General features: G+C 43.5%; 1 protein-coding gene across 1 annotated transcript in view; it reads left to right on the top strand.

Annotated features, from left to right (window-relative positions):
• LOC145399794 (dipeptidase 1-like) overlaps window positions 1-24884 on the top strand; it is a 406473-nt gene that overhangs the window by 268295 nt on the left and 113294 nt on the right. Inside the window, exons 6-7 of the mRNA XM_080272342.1 lie at window positions 17793-17949; window positions 18764-18896. Coding sequence (XP_080128468.1) covers window positions 17793-17949; window positions 18764-18896 — 290 coding nt within the window. The remainder of the gene's footprint in view (window positions 1-17792; window positions 17950-18763; window positions 18897-24884) is intronic.

Raw genomic sequence — 24884 nt, 5'->3', positions numbered from 1 at the left:
CCTCTGAGAACCACCGCGGTCAGGCCGTGCCGTGTCGGGCCGGGCCGGGTGGTGTTCGGCCGCTCATTTCTCAACTGAACGTAAACATCGCATCGCTCGCACGGTCGCTCTCTTGTAATGAATCAAGAGAATTATTCTTCTGAAAGCCATCGATTTTTTTTTTTTTAGGGGGTGGGGCGTTATAGTAGCAGAAAAATCATCTTGAGAAAATTTGTTTCAGCTAATATCAGTTAATAGTATTCAGGTGAATGAGTCATAGGAGCCTGAGAGAGTTTCACTGTCACCACTGATCCTCTCAAAGACGGAACGAAAGTAATATTTTAATGACGCTACAAGTGAGCCATAAGAGCCTGAGAGCTAAACCAAATATCACAGGTCCAGATCAAGCCCTTCCAAACCCATTCAGACGGAAGAGTGAGAAACAGGCGTATCGAAATCCTTAAACCAATTAGACATTTTTCATCAGCAAGGATTATACCGACCTACCATTTATCCATTCAGAAATACCAATGCTTTACTAGCGGCAAAAACATGGTAACTACCTGTAGGGTTGGTATTTTCGTGTGTTTAGGAGGCTTTCTAATATTTCTCTTGTGACTTATATTTTCTAGTACAGCGCAACATTTTCCGTTATGCCACTTATTTCTCTCTACGCTTGACATAAATCGCATAAATAGCATGACAGTGTTACAAAGAGGCATGGGTATAGGACCAGGTGTAGGAATAAGAGTGGACAAACAAGAGCAAAATACGAATAGACATAACAGAATGAGTTAATTAATAAGGGCAGACAGTAGTTGAAAGAGTAGATATTAAGGTAGATGTGAGTTAGAGATAAGAGTAGGAGTAAAAGCTGCGCGGAAAGACTACAGTATAACATAAATTCAAGTGCACCTTGTTTCTAGAATATCATAATAAATTAGTTCACCCTTCCACTTTCCCTTTCCCCTTTTACCTCATCATATATATTCCATTTTCCTCCCACCCTCATCCTCTCTCTCTCTCTCTCTCTCTCTCTACCCCGCCCGAGTCATCCACACTGAACAAATTAACAGATTAATGGTCCCTCGGTCTAAGGTGAATCCATTTCATGCCCCCCTCGCAAATTTATCTATCCTGCCATTGAAATTTAGCTAATTCTTCAACTAGAAATGTTCTCTAATACTTATACATATCTTCTCCATCATCATCATCATCATCATCATCACTGTCTCCATCGACATCATCTTCACGATATAATCATTATCATTTTCATCATAGTCTTACTTCCTAAAGAAAATGAAGCAGCAAAACACACACACACACACACACACACACACACACACACACACACACACACACACACACACACACACACACACACACACATCAAAACGAACGCTATACCTCAACTATAAATATGTTTCGCAAATACATCTTTCCAGGGCAGAAGAGAACACGGACGGGCTGTAAAACTGGAATCAAGGGTCCAAATGTCATCGTTCCAGTTTGTCGACAAGTTCAGCTTTAGTCAACACTTCTTTTAATATTCTCATGCTCCTGTAACTCATTCTCAGCTTATTAAGAAAAAAAGTCTGCGTTACCTGGAATACAGCATTACAGCATTTCCGATAAGGTATTGGCACCCCCAGGCTCCAATGAATAAATATCAGGGAAATAAACGTTGGTGGCATCTGCAGTAAAAAATAAATTAAAAGATTAAAAAAATAAAACATCACCAGCCGGCATGAGAGGGTTAAACCGTCTGGAAACAGTGTCTAAATCTTACGATACCTTGCCAATATAATCTGTGGTATGCAAGCCGACTGGAAGAGCTGTAATATTTCTTAGCTAGTTCGGAGACTGTCTTCACACCCTCAGGCTCTTGCGAGTAACTCAGGTCATCAAAACCGTCTGCTGTCAACTGGAAGAAAATACTATGGTTTGTCTCGATCATGAAAAATTAATGGTAGCAGTATCAGCACTCCTAGGCTCTTACGATTTAATTAACCAAAGTCGCCTGGGATTAACTGACAAAAAAAAAAATACTGTAGCTCATTTATTTTCATTTGAGAAGGATCCTTAACCTTTTTCAGCTCAATTTGTGACCATGTGTAGTCAGACTGGAGGGTGGGTTTGACTAGAAACCAAGGAGACTCGTTCCTAAATCACAGCTAAAGCTCATCAAATCTCAAGCAACCACGAGTGAATATTCAAGTTGTGAGAGGCGCGGAGTTTTCTCAAATGAGAAAAAAAAAAAAAAAAAAACACGACTACAGACAGGACGAAATCATGAGAAGGTTAAAGACGTATTGATCGGGAGTGTACGTACGTGATGGATGATGACTTGTAGTGGCAGGAGGAGGAAGCAGGGGATGGAGAGGAAGAGGAGGAGGAGGAGGGAGGAGGAGGGAGGAGGGAAGAGGAAAGGAGGGAGAAAGCAAGAGAATGTGAGGTCTTGATAAGGGTGGCTGCGGGCGTATTATTTATGTTGTAGTTACCTTTGATGATCTTTGGCATTACCCGGAGAGAGAGAGAGAGAGAGAGAGAGAGAGAGAGAGAGAGAGAGAGAGAGAGAGTCAATATATAATAAGAGAAATAAGGATATAATTAGGCGGCAAGGAACAGAAAAGTTTCATTCTCTGTCTGTCTGTCTCTCTTTTCTGTCTTTTTCTTTCCATCCATTCTTTACATCCTTACATGGCACTCCCCCCCTCCCTCCCTCCCTCTCTCTCTCTCTCTCTCTCTCTCTCTCTCTCTCTCTCTCTCTCCATCACCTCATCTCGCCTCATCTAGGCCACACCGCTTCATTACCCACACCTTCGCCGGTTCAGTTGCTTCGTTAACTCCATTGCATCATCGGGCTAGTCATCCTCTCTCTCTCTCTCTCTCTCTCTCTCTCTCTCTCTCTCTCTCTTTCTTTCTTTCTCTGTCTGTCTGTCCGTCTGTCTGTCTCTGTCTGTCTCTCTCTCTCTCTCCCACATGAATCAGGAGTGGTCATACCAGGTGCACGTGTGGGGTCGGAGACGAGGAGAGAGAGAGAGAGAGAGAGAGAGAGAGAGAGAGAATCTGAGAGTGAGTTTTGAAGTGGAGGAATGCATTGTAGGGAGTGTGAAATTGAGTGTATATGCGGGGAGACAAGAGAAGGAAAAATGGGTCGCTGTGGATTAGAAAGGGGTTTGGCGAAGGTGTAGGGATGTGCGGAAGTAGGTGAGGGTGTGGACGAATAGGTAGGGTGAGAGAGAGTGTGTGAAAGTTGCAACAGTGTGAGAAACTAGGGAGTCTTGAGGAGGATGTGAAAAGTGTGACGGAACAGATGTGGAAAAGTGTGTGTGTGTATGTGATGGTGGGGTGGGGTGCGTAAGAGAAAGCATGAGAAGGGGGTGGTTAGGAGAAGCAAGGTTAGGGATGAGGTGGAAATACAGAATGTGTGAGGGTACCGGTATGTATGGGAGGGAGGATGGTGTGCCGCGAGAGATACTGGGAGAGATAGCGCCTGTTGGTCCTTTCACTGAGCCCATCCTTACCTCTTGGGATACAGTGACAGACAACAGAAAATTAGACAGGCAGACAGATAAACAGGTAGATGGATAGACAGCTACATATGTAAAACGCCAAATACACAGATACACAGATAGACGGGTAGATAGGTGGGTAAATAGACAATACAGAGGAAAGACGGACTGACAGACAAATCGATGGATAGACAGACAGATACATAGATAAAAGGATAAACTGCTTCATGGAGGGGAAGACACGTATCTGTATAAGAAGGGGGAGTGCACAAGAATGTTGAAGGAATATCCAAATCAAGAATTAGGAGAGTGGTTGAGGAGACAAAAGCTTGACGGGCCTGAGCGGTGAAAGTGAGAGCTGATTGGATGGGTTAGCAGATGTGGGACCAGGTGTGGGAAAAAATGTCGAGCTAGGTGTGGAGACAGGTATGGGAGTAGGTGTGGAGACAGGTGTAGAAACAGGTGCCAGATAGGGTGTAGGAGCAGGTGTGGAACCATGTGCAGGAGCAGGTTTGGGGCAAGTTGTAGAAGCAGGTGTGGAGCCTGGTGTAATAACATTTACGAACCCAGGTGTAGGAGCAGGTGTGGAGTCAGGTGCAGGAGCAGGTGTGGGGTAAATTGTAGAAAAAGGCGTGGAGGCAGATGCAGCAGTAGGTGTGGAGCCAAGTGTTGAGGCAGGTGTAGAGTCAGGTGTGGAGCCAAGTGTTGTGGCAGGTGTAGAGTCAGGTGAGGAGCCAAGTGTTGAGTCAGGCATAGAGTCAGGCGTGGAGCCAAACGTTGAGGCAGGTGTAGAGTCAGGTGTGGAGCCACGTGTTGAGTCAGGTGTGGAGCCAAGTGCGAGTCAGGTGTAGAGTCAGGTGTAGGAGCAGGTGCATAATCTGGCGTAAGAGCATGTGGAAGATGAAGGTAAAAGAAGATGATGGATATTGAATTTAGGAGAGTGGTATGGCGAGCCTGGTGTGAGAGACGAGGAAAAAGGGATGAGGAGAGAAGAAGACACGAAAGATGAGAGAGAGAGAGAGAGAGAGAGAGAAATCTTTCCTCCTCTTGTAACATGGCCCATTTTCATCGTCTTAAGTGAATTCCCCGTACCATTCCCGAGGCAATTTAGGAGACTTAGGAACTTTAGGACTTGACCTCATCACCATCCGTCACTGGGACTCCCTCTAAACCACTCCCGTCCAAGATGTAGATAGAAGAGAGGGGAAGAAAGGGGAGGGGTTCTGTTGGGAGGGTTGATTCGGGGAGGGTCTGGTTGGAGGGGAGACTAGGGGAGGGGTCTGGTTGATGGGGAGACTGGGGGAGGAAGCCAGTGGTATGATCCATGGCCTGTATTCTTGCTGGTTAAGAAGGCTCCCTCGCACCTCCCCTTTGCCAGTTTCTTTGTGATTAATTACGATAATACTTTCCAGAGTGCTGGCCTGGGGCTCCGTGTCAATATTAAAATGTCGTAAATATTATGTATATTTTTTTTTCGTTTAACTTGCTTAATATAATTATATGAAAGAGATGCAAGAAGACATCATAAACTTATGGGAATATAGCCCTATAGTCTTTATCACAGTGGCGACCCAGACTCAGAATATGGAGCAGTCTTGGTCACCCATGATTCCAAATATTGAATCTGTTGCCACTGATAATGAAAATGCATAATACTGTAAGATATTGCACTATTTATAAAAATAAGTCATAGAGATAATGAAACAATCACCTAAATATAATTTTATAGATTCGTGGCCATGCATTCTTTCTCATTAATACTTTGCTGACAAGAGAATATGGAACGACATCCCCCTCTCCCTCCAAATAGAGCACCAAATCGGTTCAGCTCACCCAACCTCTAAGAAACTGCTCCGGGAGGAACAATAATGTGATCCCTCCAAGAAAAATCATAAGCAAACGATGCACCAAGGATATGAAGAGATATTGAAACAAATTCTGCGTCACTGAAGGCAGGAGGTACTTCGTGGAAGAATGACAAAATTGAGACTGTAAATCAACAACAAAAGCGAGTATTTCTTTGCCCAAATCAGAAATACCCGATCGATCATAAGCTAGCCATCTCATGGTCACGTCTTCTCTCCCATTTCCTTCCAGCTACCGCCAGATGATTATAGTCAGCTGAATAAATCACAGGAGCCTGAGAATGCAAACACTGGTACCATTAGGCTAACCCTTTAATTGTCGGATCAACTTTAGTAACTGTTCTGCTCGAAACACCAGACGACTCTAATCCTCTGTGAGTGAATCATAGGTTCTTGAGTGTGTAATACAGTATACTCGTACGCCACAGCTTCGTGGGATTGGTGTACTCTCACTGGGTTCTTTAGATTCTATATTGTTGGCTATAGCGCGTTTTGTCCGATCTGACGATGATGTCCAAACCCTTTCAACTTAACTGATAACCAACTGTATTCAAGCTGGATGGTAGATGTGAATGTACTCTGTTCACCTTAACTTGCCAGAAAATGTCGTAATTTTGCAGCCTAGTGCATGAAACTCGGTAGAAAATTAGCCATTACAGAGGCTCTACATCGTTCATATGACACTTCTTCATTACAAGAATCATATATAGTGTTAATTCTTGTTGCAGCTTGGCATGCACGATGACGCGATGGCAGTTTTAGTCCACGTTAAAGTCCAGAGCATACATGTAGTACCCATCCATGTGAATCGAGGCGCTTTGAATATATTCACCGCATTGTGTTATTCATGTTGAATATTCATTAGGATTATGATTTTTGTTCTCTCTCTTCAACCAGAACGATGCACATCATTATGTTTTAATATTTATGCTACAGTACCGCAGTACCGAACAACAGACAGGAAAATGTGTTGTTTTGCGCGCGCGCGCACACACACACACAGACACACACACACACACACACACACACACACACACACACACACACACACACACACACACACACACACACACACAGAATCCTCGCCTCCCCCCTTCTCTCTCTCTCTCTCCTAATGAAACACGAGTGGGGGCGACATTTAATAACTAGTATTTTATTACCAACATAAACTTCCAGTCTTTTATCATTAACCTAATGGATTATGCCTGGTGCACGAGTAAACAGAAGGTACATAGAGAGAGGCGTAGAGATAAAGAGTGACGTAGAGAGAGGTATAAAGAGAGACATTTATTTACCTATCAGCTTTAACCTACGCTTTGGTCAAATCATCGTACAGAAGAAGCAACCATTTCCTTCCGATGGCGCAATATACAGTACAAATCATTCGTGCTCTCTTCAGACAATATGACTCATTATTAAAGATATTACTAGAGGTGGAGGCGTCAGATATAGCCTTCATTATAACCCCCACTGCTACATGTCTTTCCTAAGTGGTGTAGTATCCTTTGGTGGTAGGAGGAATTTAAAAGGTCACCGGACTGAACGGTTAACGAGGCATGCATGTAACTGAGATCGGTTCTTACGTAATGTAATCGCTGGAGGTGGCTGTCAGGTGATGGAATGTTGAACTGCTATTTGAAAGGATGCGAGGTTGATCCTAGACTGGAGCAGGGAGGTGTGCGAAGATATGATTTTGGTAAAACAATCTTGACGGTTACTGGCCTTTCACAATACCCACCTACGAGCCATAAAGATATATCGGCTAATACCATCACACCAGTAGAAAAGACAGAGCGTTAGCATGTATTCACTATGGACGGCAGATACTGGCACCCGCTTGGTGTGAAGGTATGATGGCCGACGCCGTAGTATTCGGGAAGCACTTGTGGATCTTGGGAATGGACTGTGTAATCAATGCCCAGTCAGATATCTTAAGAAAAGGTTAGGAGAACTTAATGGGAATCCGTTTAATACCTAATTAAGAGAAGTCTTCCCCAGGGTGAATGAAACCGTCTGGTGGTAGCAGGAATGTAAGAAATGGATGCCACAATAATAACTACGTATTGTATAGGCTACTGTGCAACGTGGAGGGGGAGGAAAGGGGAGAGGAGGAGACAAGAAAGAGGGAAGTGATGGGGAGGGGAGAGGAGAGAGTGACGGCTTGTGGAGGGGGGAGAATAGAGGGGAGCGGAGACAAGAGAGGAGAGGAGAGAGGGAAGAGATTAGCACTGCTCGTCACGTCCCCTCTTCCCGTTAGTGTGTCTCCCCTCTAGCACACCCTATGCCCACATACGTCATCCACCCTCATTGCCCATTCCCACCACCACCTTAACTTCTCATATCATCCCTTTATCAACATTTTCTCACCACCTACACTTCTGGCCCTCACGGAACTTTTACGTATACGTCCAGGGTCAACCACACACACACAGAAAATGACTCTCTCTCTCTCTCTCTCTCTCTCTCTCTCTCTCTCTCTCCATACAATCGTATATTCAAGAGTATATATTTACATAGCGCCTCCCGTCCCTACCAGGCCGCTCAGCACTTGCCCAAATGAAAGCTGTATCTAAAACGCGCTTCATATTTCTCGAAACCAGCGATTTACGCCGATGAAGGAACAAATACTTCGTGGTTTCCTGCAGAGGACCATGAAACTCCGAGAAAATGCCCTCCCGCATTTTCCGCGTAATGTAACACCAAAGAGGATAATTATCAGGGGCCAGAACACTCCTTTAGAAGCTTTGAATCGACATTAAATTGAAACTAGCTCATCTGTGACCCTGTTCCAACCATCCTGCCAAGTTTCATCGAGATTTTATTTCTAGTATTGGTTATGCCACACACACACACACACACACACACACACACACACACACACACACACACACACAAGGATTATAATACATATATCTATCTGTATATCTATCTATCTGTCTACTTATCTATCCATATGTATGTACAGTATGTATGTATGTATGTATGTATGTAAGTTTTTATGTTTAACACTCGGCATAACCTTCACAGCCCGTTCCCAAGGCCCAGTAGTCCTCCTACATACCATACACCTTTACATGTCACCACTTCGGCGCTAACACAAGCCGTTCATATTGAATACATGCTAGGGCTGTCTCATACAGAACCGGTGTATTGGTATTAGCGGGGGTATTCTTACTACATGTCGGCGGGTCTTTTGGTAGATCAGTAAAGTCTGCTCTTCGTGAAATTCAAATCCTTAAATTGTTCTCTGCCCCACCCGCGGTCATCCTGAAGAAATTGTAACATTCCTCTATCGTCTTTCACATTTTACACTTAAGGGTATGCACAGAAACACACAACTTGGATGCTCACAAAGCTTGAGGGAGGTGACATTCTTTTTTTTTAATGTGTGTTTTATTACACTACCATAAACTGTAGTCAACCATTTTCGGAAACCCTGAATGCAGTTAAACAGAGATTATTCAAAGATCAGAGGCCTAATAAAGCTTTCATCTACCCTTTCGGTATCCGTGGTCTTTCCTAAATTGACTAAAACCGTCTGGCGGCAGTAGGAATAAACTATAAAAAAGCGTCATCGTCCTGAAGGAGTTCATTAACTTAGGAAGGCTCTCTGATATGCAAAGAATAAGACAGAGAAGACAGAATTTTGTTATTAATTTTAGTTAGTGGCCAGTGTGTTCAATAAACGATACAGCAGACAATAATAAAGTGATATTAGGAGACAGCAAACAGGAAATAGGAGATGGCAGATAGCAAATAGAAAGCTGTAGATGATAAAAGGACAGGAGACAGAAAATGCAGAGAGGAGAGAGTTTACAGGAGATGCCAATTAGTAAAAGCCGACTCAATAGAAAGGAGACAGTAGAATTTTGTGACTGTTTTGAAGTCTGAATCAGTTAGTGACGCTGGGGAAGGAGTGGTCAGAAGTGAGTTAGCGGGGCCGGGCAGGATGCGGCGTCAGCGGGAAGGATAACAAAGGACTCAGGGTTGGCTGGGACTACAGGGCACGCGCAGGACACACTGGGGACAAGCAGGACACATTCTGGACACACGCAGGACACATTCTGGACACACACAGTAGATACTAGAAACAAGGAAGGTCACGAGTTTCCATAACACTAGTAGGACACACTCAATAAAAGCTAGACATAAATGAGGACACGAAGCTACAGGACACATGCGACACACCCTGGACACAAGGAACGACACACATAATGCAAGCGACAAAAGCTGAGGAGGAAACCCTTACTAAGACAAAGCCACCTGGACACAAAGATGTATATATTGTATAAGCAGAACACAAGCAGGGCACACTGAATATAATCTGGTGTTAGCTAATGAAACAGGTGTGGCCTGGGGTTAACAAAGGCTGCTTTTAGCCCATCGAGGGCCAGGATTTCCCTTACATGAATTTGTGTCTTGTGCTGACATGAACAAAACAGTCAAGCCGGTATCTATAACAGAAAGGGAAAGGGGTCCGGTCTGAATAACTTGCACACACTGAGGTGGAAAGATAAGACAAAGGGGATGAAGGGGAGAAGTGGAGAAAAGAGGGAAAGGAGCAAACAAAGTGAAAGGAAGTGGGAGAAACAGAGAAATAGATGGGAATGGATGAAGAGACAGACAGAAGGGAAGAGAGAAAAGAAATTAAATTAGAGAGTGGGAGGAAATGAAAGAGGAAAAGAGAAGGAGGGGGAGGGGCAGGAAAGAGCTAAGTGAACTCACTTTTCAGTGTTTGTGGAGTCGTTTCGCTTCTCTCCTGGCATTTCTCTAGCACACATCTGTCGCAGAGGGAATGTTCAATCGAAACGAATCATCGGGTGGCAGGAAGATGAAAAAATGGGTCTTCGCACTAGAGGAGGTAGTCACCATTATTGTAATTTTCAGTGTTGGAGGCCTCTCTTTCACTCATTTTTTGCAGCGAAATTAGGAAAGAGAATCGCCCAGTGGTTGTGAGAAAAAAAAAGGACAAAGAAAAGAAGAGATGATCGAACTAAAGGGCCTAAGTCAACTATAACTCAATTGTCGGCGTTTGTGGAGTGTTTTCAGTCCTATCCTAAATGCACGGGTCGGCATCACTCAGGCACACATCGTTTTGCATTCGCAGACAGACAATTCGCAGATCAAATATTTGAGACGAGAGAGGGGAAGATTTGAGCTGGTCTTGCAGTCAAAGTGTGTGTGTGTGTGTGTGTGTGTGTGTGTGTGTGTGTGTGTGTGTGTGTGTGTGTGTGTGTGTGTGTGTGTGTGTGTGTGTGTGTGTGTGTGTGTGTGTGTGTGTGTGTGTTCAGCACAACAATGCAGGGAAAAATTCTGTGTGTGTGTGTATGTAACAACTTATCAGGCAGTACAAAGCAGAGTGGTCTCTGAGAGTATAATCGGGCACCGCATTACTAGGAGGGAGGGAGAGAGAGAGAGAGAGAGAGAGAGAGAGAGGGCCTTTATATCCGTTATTTATTTATACACACACATCTATCTAACTGTCTGTCTGTTTGTCTGTCTCTGTCTCTGTCTGTCTGTCTGTCACTGTATATATATATATATATATATATATATATATATATATATATATATATATATATATATATATATATATATATATATATATATATATATATATATATATATATATATGAGATACGAGAGAAAAGTACGGTGGAGTATGCAAAATCACAAGGGACAGGCCACAAGAAAGCATCCCAAGCGGACGACAATAACACCCATAGTAAATCAGGTGTAATGAGGAGGAGCGGCCGGGCGAGGGAGGGTGAGGGGTTGGAACGAGAGGGTGGAAGGAAGGAGTCGGGGCGAAGGGCGGGGGTTTTCTGTGACGTTGGCAGGGATGTTATAGCGGGTAATTTGCATGTTTTGACTGCTCTCACTGAGGCTATAGAGGGACCATGAAAAGAAGGGGCATTTATTGCTGCCATCCCTCCCCCTATTCACTGCAGAAAATATGTTGTTCACTTTGCATTCACCGCATAAAAAATCTAAGGCCAGTATTATGTAAACCTGATTACGCGTTGAGGTAGATCATGCCATAGTGTACGAGCTTAGCATACCTGTTGGGACAGAAAATGGCAAACTGTGTTCCATTGTACTGTACACAAAGCAAACAACAGCGAGGCTGAAGGTCATACTTTTTATTTTCCTCATCATCTACTTGGGTAATTGTGTTAAAATCTGGAGTTTTCTTTCCTCCCCACGTTATGGGATTTATCACTATATCCGCACCTCTCTGTGGTTCTGCGACCGATTTTTCCCTTTTGTCAACGTGGGTAACATGTAAAGTAAGATGGCATGGGTAATTATTGCAGTTTTCTTTTTTAAAAAATGCTGTTCCTGCGATAATCGAGTCCATGTTTGCATATGCTCGGGAAAATCACGTTTACTCAAGCAATGGACAACTGAAATCCCTGTGACAGATGAAACCGAACCTTAGTGATGTTTTGCGACATGTTTCAGTATATCTGGTAATTCTGAGAAACTGCTAATATCAAACTAATGCCAAATTTACGTTACTTTAACAAATAAGAAGACACAACAGAACGTGGGGTAACTAAAACAACATACAGCGCAGAACTTCAGAGTCATCAATCCTCCGTTTGGATATATAAAGCACAGTGCATATCTGGAAAATATTTGTGATGAATCTTTATGGTAAGTACTAAGATCTGTCAGCGTCCATCAAACGAGGAACAGTGAAATCTGATACATACTTTTGCCTTTCCTTCCACAGTGCGCTCATATGGCCTGATAAGTGTACAAAGGAAGGCAAACTGACAGCCAGATTACAACCCACTGATTATCTTGTTCTCTCGTTTTCCTCTGCTCAATAACTATCCTATAGTTTCCTCCCAAAGAAGAAAAACATTAAAGACGGGCTAGTTTGGTTCACAGAGTACTGATCTGCACTGCCATCAGAGCTGAGTCTTTTTGCTTTTCTGAGTTGAAAATAGTAGGTTTAAGTTTCAGCTCCTCGATCTCCTACTAAGTCGTCTTCCTCACACAACTACTTCAACATGAATACACTTTCACCTCCTTTGCCTAAAATATTTTTGGAGAGTGGGCGGAATGGGGTGGAATGAAAGCACATAAGAGAGGCGGCCTGCATCTTAGCGTGTTCTTTAATATCTGACATCGTTTTGTTTATTCCTGTTCACCTTACAGATGCCACGCTTAAAAAATGGGTATACTTTTATAGCAATGCACAAAACGACAGTATTAATTTAAAGTTTCATTTGGATGCATTTAACATTTCTGCCGTGTCCACTACAACACACCACACCACACCACACCAATTCACTCCCACGCACGCCACCAGGCATTCTCTGGTCCCCCTGCACCTGTCGGGTCCCTTCCAGATGTCCCTCTGAAGTGTCGGTGTGATGAGGCCTGTGTGTCCTTGTCGTGGCAGTCCCACCTAATTAAATTTATATAGCTAGTAGCCAGGCTGGATGGAAGGCCCGTGGCAGGAAGAAGCTATGGACGCCAAGTTTTCAAATTTCTCTGACAATTAATTATTTTGGGGCTACAATCAATTACTTCACTCCGATGACGTACGTAGAAGTAGCTTTCTTTTGTTACCTTCATACGATTATATTTACCTTAGTGGAAGCATTTTACAACAGGAAGGGTTAGATATAGCCTCAGGTAAGCTCTTTACTACTCGTGTTTTTCTTACGTTCGATAAAATTGTCCAGCGGTGGCAGGAAAGAAAAAGTCAGGAAGGGGGGGGGGGAGGACACGCTATTACCGACAACCCCCCCCAAAAAAAAAATTGACGATTCATCATTTCTACGATTATTAATTTCTAACCGATGGGGCAACTGTGTCCTACTGCAGCTACTGCCGATTTTTTTTTTTTTTTTTGAGTGTCATTGGTGGCTGAGTGTTAATTGCGTTACCATAAACCCTCACATAGTCGGAACAATTCTAGTTTTCTGATCCAGCTATCGCTAGACTATTTTATTTGTGTGACAGTAAGGAGTCAGGGAGTGTTAACTGTCAAGCCGATAAGTTTCTCTCAATTGTGTGAACTCGTCTGTGTTATAATGGCAAAAAAAAAAAAAAATAAATAAAATAAAAAAAAATAAAAAAATAAAGAACACAGCATCTCACTCAAGGTATTAAAGTAGACTATTTTATAATATGGCCGTGGGAAAAAAAAAAGAAAGGCCAGTCCCCCGCCCAAACACACCCGCGCCGTCACATCACATGAAGTCTGTGGTAGGGCACATCTCCTGCTGTGTGACCAAATAGTGGTGCCATAAGTGAATAAGGTATATGCGATTGTTGTTGTCACAACAGAAAAAATGCACTTCACTGAAGACCTCTCAGTATTCACACCCACACCCACATCCGCTCACAGATTAAGACCCTTAGTTCCTTGAATCCAGTGGCGTGTTTTCTTTACTCTTGATACCTTCAAATACATTTACCTCGAGATAACTTTTCGAAAACTTAGGGCCAGAGATTAAAAAGTATGTTATCGAATTGTTGATGTAATGGCCTTTAGTGCTCCCTCGCACCTATGCATCGAACGGCGCTGGGGAAAAATGCATTAACGCTGTGGCACCTGACCGAGCAACTATTCTGCCTGATTATACAAACATCCCTCAGCTCCCTCCCTGCCCCTAAAAGGAGGATGGCAGACTGCCTGGGAAGGGCAACTTCAACATGCAGTCAATCGGGTATATGTTTCAAATGAACCTGGTGCTACAACTACTATTACAGTACACAGGCCAGTATCACTTTTTCCTGCCACTAATTAGCGAGTAAGACAGTAGTCTGGTGAGGGGCAGAATGTCTGGGTGAATCCCTGTTTGCATAGCAAAATCATTTCAGGCAGCCTTCTATACATGCATATATATCATCATCACAAACATCCGAACCTCCTTTCCCACCCCAGGGCAGGGTGAGGAGTAGCAACGTCCAAACAGCCCAAATTTGCCCAATCCAATGGGCCACGCTTTCATTCACTCACCATGAAGCCTCTGGAATCCTGGGTCTATCTGATACGCCAAAAACATCCATCAAGTTCTGTGACTTCACCTAAGAGTATCTGATGGAGTCAATCCGGACGCTGTCACGTTAAAATGGGGTGCCTATTAACCGATAACGACTTGGACACCATGACTTGCCTATGACCTAGTTGTGTCCGCATGGTTTTGGTTAGGCAACTACTCGTTGCGTAGCAACGGCTAAAAACTCCCTTTTTTCGTACTTTTCACGTTTTCAGCTGTAGAAATATTTCTAATGTGTGTACAATGTTCTGACTTCTTTAGGCGTAATTTTGATGTCATTCCCTATCTGAAGTGTACCATCTATTTTTACCCTCTCTGTAGTTTTCGAGTAGCAACCCTGTGAAGACTGGCCTCAGCTTCCCTAGTAACCAGTACCGGTTTTCAAAAATGCCCCTTTAGTTCCCGCGCGGCTTGATGGAATTGAATCGAACTCTTCATGTTCATTGACAGTGACTAGTACTACAACTTTCTATTGTACAAGTATGTGCTACATCGACCAGGTCAGGGGTCAAAGGTCATCAAATGTGAAAACGGTGAAAATAGCTAAAATCACGACTATGCTCGCGCGAAATGCTAAAGCTCCGAAGATTATTATGCCAGGGCCATGATTCTTGGTTGAAATGTTCCACTGGAGTACCTCCATGACTTTTAGTGTCAAAACTCACTTCCGGTCGTTGACAAAGCTTGGTCCACTTTGAGCTGGCCATCATCGCCTACCAGCTTGCATATATTAGTGACGGTCTGAATGTATGTTTCTCAACTTTTGCGAATGCGAATGTGGATATGAATTGTCGATATTCGTGAATGCGAATGCAAATATTCTGTCTGATGACACAGAACCGTGAATTATTCATATTTTTTGTAACAATTAATTTCACAGTATGAGTTTCAGCCGTAGAAAATTGGATGAACAAGTTTCTATCAATTTTCTGTTACCAGGTCACAGGGCGAGAACCCAACTCTTACATGCATCCCCCGGGGATATCAGACGCGTCCTGCACGAACTTCCAACGGACCCAGAACAAATCACGTTACACAGGCTCTCTCTCTCTCTCTCTCTCTCTTAGAAATTCTTGAGATATAGTGAATTTTCTGGTTATGAACTAAAAATTTTGAAATTACCCAATTTTTAATGAGATATTCTGAAAATCTGTCATAAGGCACAAACTCTGGAGAAATCCAGACTTACGCATGACGCAGCAAGTAGCCCTAGCTAGCTTGGCACGGATGCTTGGTTGGCAACACTAGCCTAAAATACTCGTTCAACTCATGCTTTTAATTCTTAATTTGATTTTCTATGAACTTTATAAATAAAGTTAAATTAATAATATTCTCAAAATTCACGCATGACAAAATGCGAATATCGAAAAAATATGCGAATATTTGCGATTGTCAATCCGAATATTCGAACCATCGCCAACATGTATACTGTGTGTGTGTGTATATATATATATATATATATATATATATATATATATATATATATATATATATATATATATATATATATATATATATATATATTTTCTTTCCACCTGCCCTTGTCTCAATTACCGAAAAATAAGAGTATCCATGTGTCTCTCCAGTGTCTCAGAATCCTGATAGCCCAGAAACACTCCCTCAGCTGTATCATGGGTAAGATCAGTAAGGGTTCTCTCAGAGAATTCATGGATGAAATTACTCCAGATGCGGACTTGTATTCCCCATCATAACTGCATCCCTCAGTAATTTCCTGGAAGAATCACGTAGAATAATCCTGGAACTTCCAGAGTGTAATGGGAATGGGGTCAGGTGGCGGGAGGAAGGGGTGGGATGGGGTGAAGGGAGAGAGGATTAAGGTGGCGTGGGGTGGGCTGGTGGGAAGAAGGGGTCAGGTGGAATGAGTTGGTGTCGGGAGGAGTTGAGGGAGGGAGGAGTGTGAGGGGGTGGAGGGAGGGGGGAGGAAGGGAGAGGCGAGGGAAGGATGAGGAACACAATGATGGCTGGTGCGTGTGAAGTACGGGAGGGAAGGCCGGGTAGGAGGGGGGCGATAAAGGTGCACATAACACCGCATATGAAAGTTGGTGTGTGGGGGTAACTGCTATTTCATGGCTGTTGTTTGTGCCGGAGCCTCGCCAGCCGCTGCCTCACGTCCGCCAAGTCACAAAGGCCTGGTCTGCGATATTTCACGGCTAAATACTAAGAGGCTGGGATGACGTAGCTTTAATTCAGTGTCATATTTTTGGTGGCATGGGGGAATACGTTGTGTTTTTTTCTCAGTAATGAATTCGGTATATTCCACTATATTATTTTCTTTTTTTGCTAGTCATGTGTTTGTAATACTAACATAGATATGCCTCAATAAAATACAAGGGGATAAGCTGTAATAGGGAAAATAAGTCGCTGAGGAAAAACTGTTACAAAATCTTCAAAGCCAGCTAATGATACGACTCCTATTGTCGGTTAAAGCTCGTAAAACACAAGAACTTTTGCATGTTCTCTGTGCTCGAGATTTTATCGTATTTAATATTCATACACTTACATGTCTGGATATACGTTTTGCCTTTCAAAAGACAGTGAGCACGCCTTTTATAAAGATCAACTGACCCCTTGAGATACAAAAAAAAAAAAAAAAAAAAATTATCTCGATTAAGGTGGAATGGAATACTAAAATTGTTCCGGCCCTGAATAAATCAAATCAATATCCATAGTCTCAGGCCCGTATAACCATCTCTCGGCTGCATATGATATACTGGCGTCAGCTGAAATAAATGTGAGATGAAGTGATCATGTGCGTGTCAAGATGCAGGGTTCTGTTCTCATAAAGGCATTGTGTATCACCATAGCGTGCATCAACCACTTTAGACCATCATAACACGTGTCATTCTCCGCAAGGTGGCACGCTAACGAATTCCTGCTATTAACCAGCAAGTTTCGAGGCTTGCGACACTTACACCCCTCATATTGTGCCCCATTACCATCACCATTGTACTCTAAGTTGTGTTCCTCTACTCCCACACACAACAATCTTCTGTGGAACAGCTCCAGGTTCACGCACAACACTTAGCACAGGTTTTCTCTCATTCGCAGTCTCCCTCTCTCTCCGTCCCTCCCTCCCTCTCTGTCTGTCTGTCTGTCTGTCTGTCTGTCTCTCTCTCTCTCTCTCTCTCTCTCACACACACACACACACACACACACACACACACACACACACACACACACATTCTGTCTCCTAACAGACAGAATGACCTTCCGTGGAACATCCGCAAATGGCGATGTTAGGGTAGTAATATTGATGATAATGATGCCGATGATGATGATGATGATCATCATCATCATGGTGATGGAGATGGCAATATCCCCTCTTCTACCCACACTCTCCAACTCTCTTATATATATTCTCACATTCTCGTCCTTTCTTCTCACAGGCACAACGACCTTCCGTGGAACATCCGCAAGTTCATGCACAATAAACTGCACAGCTTCAACTTCACCGCCGAGCTGAAGAAACTGCGGCCGTGGTCCCGATCCTCATGGTCCCACACCGACCTGCCCAGGCTGAGGGAGGGCATGGTCGGAGCGCAGGTGGGTGGATAGACAGATACGTCAGACAAATACGCAGAGAGATAGCTAAACTGTGGACGTGGTCCCGCTCATCATTGTATCTCACAGACCAGCCCAGGTTGAGGAAGGGCGTGGTGGGCTCACAGGTGGGTCAGGATGAGTGGATGTGCAGACAGATGGACAGAGAGATAGACAGACAGATAAACAGTTAGATGGATGGACGGAGATCATCACTAATGGATGAATTTAAGGATATACAACAGAGAGATTGGTGGACTGATGGGAAACAGAGATAGAAAGGCAGACTCAGACGGCGCACGGGGGACTTGCAAATAGGTGTGGCTAGGAAATTTATGATGCATATACAATAAGTCGCTGATGGTAAACGAGGATGCCATATTACTTAATTTAATTTCAAATCATATGGGATTAATTCTCGATCAGAGCAGATCCTGGCAAGTTAGGCGATACCTGGGCCAGGGAATACATACCTAAGGAGGAGGTATGACAAAGGCACCTAAGCCAACGTGATGATAGGCCGTAGTCTGCAACCTGTCATACCCTGGACAGTTTTGGGTGAACATCATGTTGTGTGAAAGATGAATTAAGCTATGTCTGTTAACAAGGAAGAGGAATGAGAAGGCTTCCAGAACCTATGTCATGTGGTCCTAAGTCTGCAGCCTACTGTGTATTCCTGTTGACCGTTCTGTGTCAGGGAATTTATGTCTAAGGAAGAGGTACAGTATTAGAGAGTCCCTTAAGTCTGCGAGATTACTGTTCTATGAAAGTGAAACCTTCAATCCATTAGCCTTGGTCTCTTTTTTCGAGTCCACAGTTCTGGGTGAGCTACGTGCCGTGTGAGTCGCAGAGATTAAACGCGGTACAGCTGACCATAGAGCAGATCGACCTCATCAAGAGACTCATCGACCAGTACCCTGACGACCTCCGCCTCGCCACTTCAGCTGATGGTGAGCAATTTAGCCTTTGTGCATGACCTGCTCTGCGATTATAAGAAAAAAATCCTTTACGTCAGAAAAGCAAAGAATATAAAAAACTTGGGTACGTCTCTATTTTTTGCAGGAAGCTTCATATTAGCAGAGGATTCATGTTATCCATTTTACTTATATTTATCAGAAAAAAAACTTCACCTCCAGACAAAAGACAAAAAAAAAACACTTAAATATTTCCTTATCATGAGTCAAGAAAACGTAACTTAAAAAAAAATCTAGAATGTGTATCTCTTATTAGAAAATTAAATGTAACTATAGACCACCATGTGCTCTGGAAAAAATGGCAATGAAGAAGAATTAATGGCCTTGTGGGTAAATCAGTCATGTTGTTATGGGAGTGGTGGGGAGTGTGGGAGAGTGGGAGTGGTGGGGAGTGTGGGAGAGTAGCCAGGAGGGGAGGACAGGGGGTGGCGTGGTTGAAAAGATGCTTGGTAGTGTAATACGGGCAGGGTATGTTACACTAAGCGGGGCGCGGATGTATGTGTGTGTGTGTGTGTGTGTGTGTGTGTGTGTGTGTGTGTGTGTGTGTGTGTGTGTGTGTGTGTGTGTGAGAGAGAGAGAGAGAGAGAGAGAGAGAGAGAGAGAGAGAGAGAGAGAGGGAGAGAGAGAGAGAAGGAAGTAATCTAGTCGGGTGGTCAGATGGATGGGTGGAGGCGTGTGGAGTGCAGTGGGTGAGTGAGTGGCAGTGACAGCTCCAGCTTCAGCCAACTTTACGGCACGTAATTTAGCTTTATTTCCGCGTCGCCCTGGTTCACTGCATACCCCCTCCCCCATCCACCCAACCGCTGCCACTAGACTTACGACCGGAATAATGTGCAGCGTTGGGCGGAGGATAGTTTACTCCTTCAATACGATGATGTCGTATACATTACTGCTGCAGCCAACGTAGGGATGACATTTCAAACACGATGCTAATAAAGATACAACCTTACTTAGCCTCTTTACTACTAGTAGTTCCATGTAAAATAAATGGAATCGCCCATTGTAAGCCTATTAATGTTAAACAAGACAAAGGACTCCTTTGATAGCCACACCTACACCCCAACTGTATCTACCACCCACCATTTCCCTAAAGGTATCCTTTGTCTCTGGGCACACACACACACACACACACACACACACACACACACACACACACACACACACACACACACACACACACACACACACACACACACACACACACACACAACTCTACGGTTCCAACTTGTCAGATTTCACAATTCAAAACCATGCATTACAGTGAGTCAGCGAGTGACACATATTGTGACAAACACTGGAATTGGACGCCCTTCTGGGAAGAGCAACGAGAACATTATCGCCGTGAAATTCTTAAAGCCCAGAGTGGGCTCGGGGACGATCAGGTAAAGAACTGGTGCTCTGCCAAACAGTAAGGCTCTTTATTGGCTGAGTTGCTTTATTGCCGATCCTCGACCAAAGGGGGGGGGGGAGGATGAGGGATGGAAAAGTTGGGGAGGGGGAGAAAGGGAGTGGATGGGAGGAGCAGGAAGTGAGTAGCGGAGAGAGGTAAGGGAGTGATGGGGAAGGGAAAGAGGGGAGTGGTGGGGAAGGGAAGGATGGGAATCAAGGGGAGAGGAAGTGGGTGTTGGAGAAGGGAAGGAAGGGTATGGCGAGGCGGGAAGGGAAGGAAGTGGTGGCAGAGGTGGAGAGGAGAAAAAGGATGATATTGGGGAGACTTAGAGAGAAAGGTGGTAACAGGAGGGCAGTAATTCCCTACCAAGGTTACACTGTTACTTTTAAGATTTAACTTTGTGTGTGTGGAACCATGGACGGTGGGAGGGGAAGCAGGGGAGTGTTGGAGGGGAAAGAAAGGGAGGCGAAGAGAAGGGCAAAACTGAGAGAGTTAGGGAAATGCAGGAGGGGAGGTTAGGAAGGGAATGTTGGAGAGATGGGAATCAATGAGGGAAATAATATGTGTGGAGGTAAAAAAAAAAAAAAAGTGTGCTGGAGGAGAGGAGAAGGGGAAAATTAGAGTTGGGAAAATGGGGAGGGAAGCTAGGCTGTGTTGCAGAGAGAACGCGGGAAGAAAGGGAGAAGAGGATGGAGGTATTTAGGAAAGGAAATGTAAGGTAAGTGAGAAGGAAAAAGGGGACAGGAAAGGAGGAAGAGAAAAATGCAAATTAGGAGTTGGGGAGGGGAGTAGGGAATTCAGTGTTCAGTAAGTGGGGAGGGATCAGCGAGTGTTTAGGTGGGGAGGGAAGAGGAGGAGGGGAGAAATAAGAAACTAGTGAAAAGGAGAAGGAAGGAGAAGAGTGTTGGAATGTTGGAGTAGTAAGGAGTGAAAATCTGGAGAGGCGGAGGAGGAAACGAATAAAATGTGCAAATAGATCAATGATAATAATGAGAAAAATGTGAGAGAGGTGTTAAAAGAGCAGGTAAGGGGGCACTGAAATAGTAATAAGAGTACCGGTCAATTAGAAGAATACTGATCACAGAAATGGTAATAAAGGTAAATACTTGGTGTAATAAGAAGAAACTAGGACGAAGAAACGACACTGATGGGAAGCTAATGGGCATACAAGATAACGAGAAATGGTAAATAAATGAAAATCAAGGTATAAGGACAATTTGGAGGCTAAGAAGAGGGTGGTAAAAAGTACTGATAGACACAATATGGAAAAATAAAAAGTGACGGTGTGAAAGAATTATTATGCGGGAGACGAAGGCACAACAAACACACTTAAATGGAAAAAGGTAAGCAAATAGTGAGACAAAAAGTAATGGGAGTCGCTATATGGAAGAAATGAAGACGTGAAAGGAATATCAAGTGTCAGATCGGGACAATGAAACAGAAATACAGTGAAAGGACATTAAAATAATTATGGTAAGAAGATGAAAATTCTCAGGTCTGATTAACGAGGACAGTCATTTTTTTTCCAAGTCCACATCTTTCCCTGGAACATGACCATCAGCAGCCGGTGTTACTATACATCCAGGTTCTTAATTGAACTGCTGGGTGAACTGTGACAATAGGAAAGGAATACTTACAGTACAAGGGGGCTAATGGGGAGTTAGAGAGGCACAGAAGTAGGGGTACAGAGGTACAGAAAGAAGGGATCATCATCATCACCAACATTCTTACCCTATTACCACTATTATAAATGGGGTGGATAGGCTTGAGAATCAGAGAAAATCGCACACACACACACACACACACACACACACACACACACACACACACACACACAAAGGAGGGCTATCATCAGAGCCCTGAGAGCAAATGGGACAAACCTTTTTCGAAACTCACTGTTCCACTCAGCAGGCAAAGAGAATGACTGGTTAATTCAGAGGCGCTAATGGAAAGAGGTAGTAGATGCAGAACAAGAGGTACTGTAGAAAAGGTGAAGCGGAGGGGTGAAAAGAAAAAAATATGTACAGTTGCGGACATAAATATCGATCCACTTCATAATGATAAATAATGAGACAGGGAGTGATGACTTTCGAACTCCACAGATGAGACCTTCGGAGCGCAACAGATTTTTTCAGAATAATACGTTCCACAGTTTTTCAGCTGTACATTCGGGGGCCAGAGTTCGCCAAATATTTCACCTTTTCTGTTTTTCGTTTTCCTTTTGTGGTTCATATTATTAAACTAAGAAAGGCGTGATGTATTTCCATGTGCAATGATGACTCTCTTTGATATGACATGTCGGGATGGGCAATGACGCACAAACTCTAAGTGTAAAGTAGTCGCAGTGGATTATCAGGTGGATTTTTGCCCCTGACTCTGCAAGAAACGCGAAACTGAAAGAGGTATATCTATGCAGAGGTAATGAGGAGGATGTAAAAAGGAAGATAATGAAGGAATATAAGTCTAGTGGAGAAATATGAGGGTGAAGAGGGACACTAACATTTGGAATCACGTGATACGCATCAGGGGTTTATTCTTCCTGCTCATTCAACTTGGTAAAGCTTCTCTTTTGGGAAGAGCTAATGAAGGGTGTTCGTATAGCCTATCTAACTCCTGTAGTTCAAAGAGTCTATCCTAAGCTGAATAAAATCGTCACAGGGAAGTAAGTTAAAATATGAGAGCCTACTTTGAGCTGACGGTGTTAAAACAGAACATAGGAGTGAAGACGGGAAGAGAAGGGTGTGAAAAGGGGAATATGAGAGCACAGGGGAGAAGTATGAGGCGTAAAGTAAGTGAGTGAAGAGGTGGGGTAGTGAACCAGATTGAAGGGTGCTTTGTGGTGGGAAAGAGTGGTTCAGGGGAGAGGTTTGTGCCAAGAGGTGGGGCACTGCGATAGAAATACGAGTGTTGGGGTGTGGGAAGGGCAAGGAATGGATGGCAAGAGAGGGACGACTGTGTGAAAGGGTGATGGAGTCGGAGCAAGATAAATCTGAATAGATATAAATGGCATATTAGGTGCACAAGGGGCATGGAGACTCATTAGGCAGCAAAAAGTGAAGTATACAACGGAAATATTAATGTTAGGGCGTGAGACTGAAACGGAAAGGATGATTAGAGAGAGATGAGAATGTGAAAACGTTACGGAATCATAAAAATGTAAAGTGAAATGGGTATATTAGCTGTAGAAAAGTAATGGAGAGTAGTTTAGAGGCATGTTGTGGAGTATTACACTAGAAATTAAGAGTGCTGGGGTGTAGGCAGGGTTTAGAATGACAGGAAACGGACAGAGCGAAAACGATATGGAGCTAGACTGGAGTAGGTATTGTATGTGTATACGAAACATGGAGACTGATTATAGGCAAACAGTGTGGTGGTGAAGAATGGGAGGGATGGTAAGAGGAGGATGATAGTGTGAAAGGGAAAAACATATGAAAGGTAAACTAACGCAGATGTAACCGCCGCAGAGACGATTTGGAGAGTAATACAGAGGCAAGAGGAGGACTAACACAGCATATATAAGTGTTCGTGGGTGTGAGATGGGTATAAAAGACTATGATAAAAAAGGGAGGAATGTGAAAGTGGGATTTGGAGCGTAACTGAAAGACAAAAGGAAGGTAGATTACTGCTACCAGCTTCCTATGACTCACTCTCAACTACATAAAAATGCTTGGCATTAACTTGAATAGGATACTAGAGTTGTTCTGATCAGGAGAAGGTTAATGATGACACAAGAAACCCCCTCAGGTTCCTATGACTCCGTCTGGCACTACCTGTTACAGAATACTACAGTTGTTTCAACCATTACTGATTTGATGTTGACAATGTTAACTCTCAGGCTTCTATGGCTGACTGTCAGCTAAATAAAAATAGCCTGGCTACAGTTGCTATAAATTACAAGAAAAGAAGCGACCTTAGAAGAGTTACAAGTACAATACGACGACTTATTTCTATACCTGTTGGAGATTTTTTTCTTTATCTACATTTCTGTGTCCTTGGCGGTCTGTTAGCAACACGATAGAAAATTATTCCCTGTCGGACTAATTTTTTGTAAGGTAGTTGAACGCTCCTGAGTCATTGTTTTATAAACAGTTTAAGTTGTACCTCCAATGAGGCTTGCAGCTTGGCCCGTGCCATCGTTCACTGTGCCTCATATGGGGTTTGCCTCATATGGGGCAATGAAACGGGAAAAATGTGGGAATGAAATGTGGAAACAAAGATTCAAGAGGCATAAGAGATATGGGCGGACAGGAATGTGATGGAGGTACGAAGATGGATACAGCAGTTGGAACGGCTGTTAGAGATATGGCAGTGGAACGAAATGGGCGATAAATAAGGAAATATGCATGAGAAACAAAGCAGGGACATGAAGCATATAGGACTATAAGGAGAAAAGGAAGAATTAACAAGAATGGTGCGAGGAGGAAACTAAAATAGAGGAGTGCAAAGGGGCACTGACAGAGAAACAAGAGTTTTCGGTACGGGAGGGGGACGAAAGGGAGATACATGGCGGAGGCAAGGTAATGGAGTGCTGGAGAGAGGTACTGAATTAGAAATAAGAGTGCGAGGAATGCGAA

This window comes from Coenobita brevimanus, chromosome 50, assembly GCF_032717465.1.
Source record: "Coenobita brevimanus isolate Jiangsu-jjx chromosome 50, ASM3271746v2, whole genome shotgun sequence".
Taxonomy (NCBI): domain Eukaryota; kingdom Metazoa; phylum Arthropoda; class Malacostraca; order Decapoda; family Coenobitidae; genus Coenobita; species Coenobita brevimanus.
The sequence above is the reverse complement of the archived record's forward strand: the minus strand, read 5'-3'. Positions and strand labels throughout refer to the sequence as shown.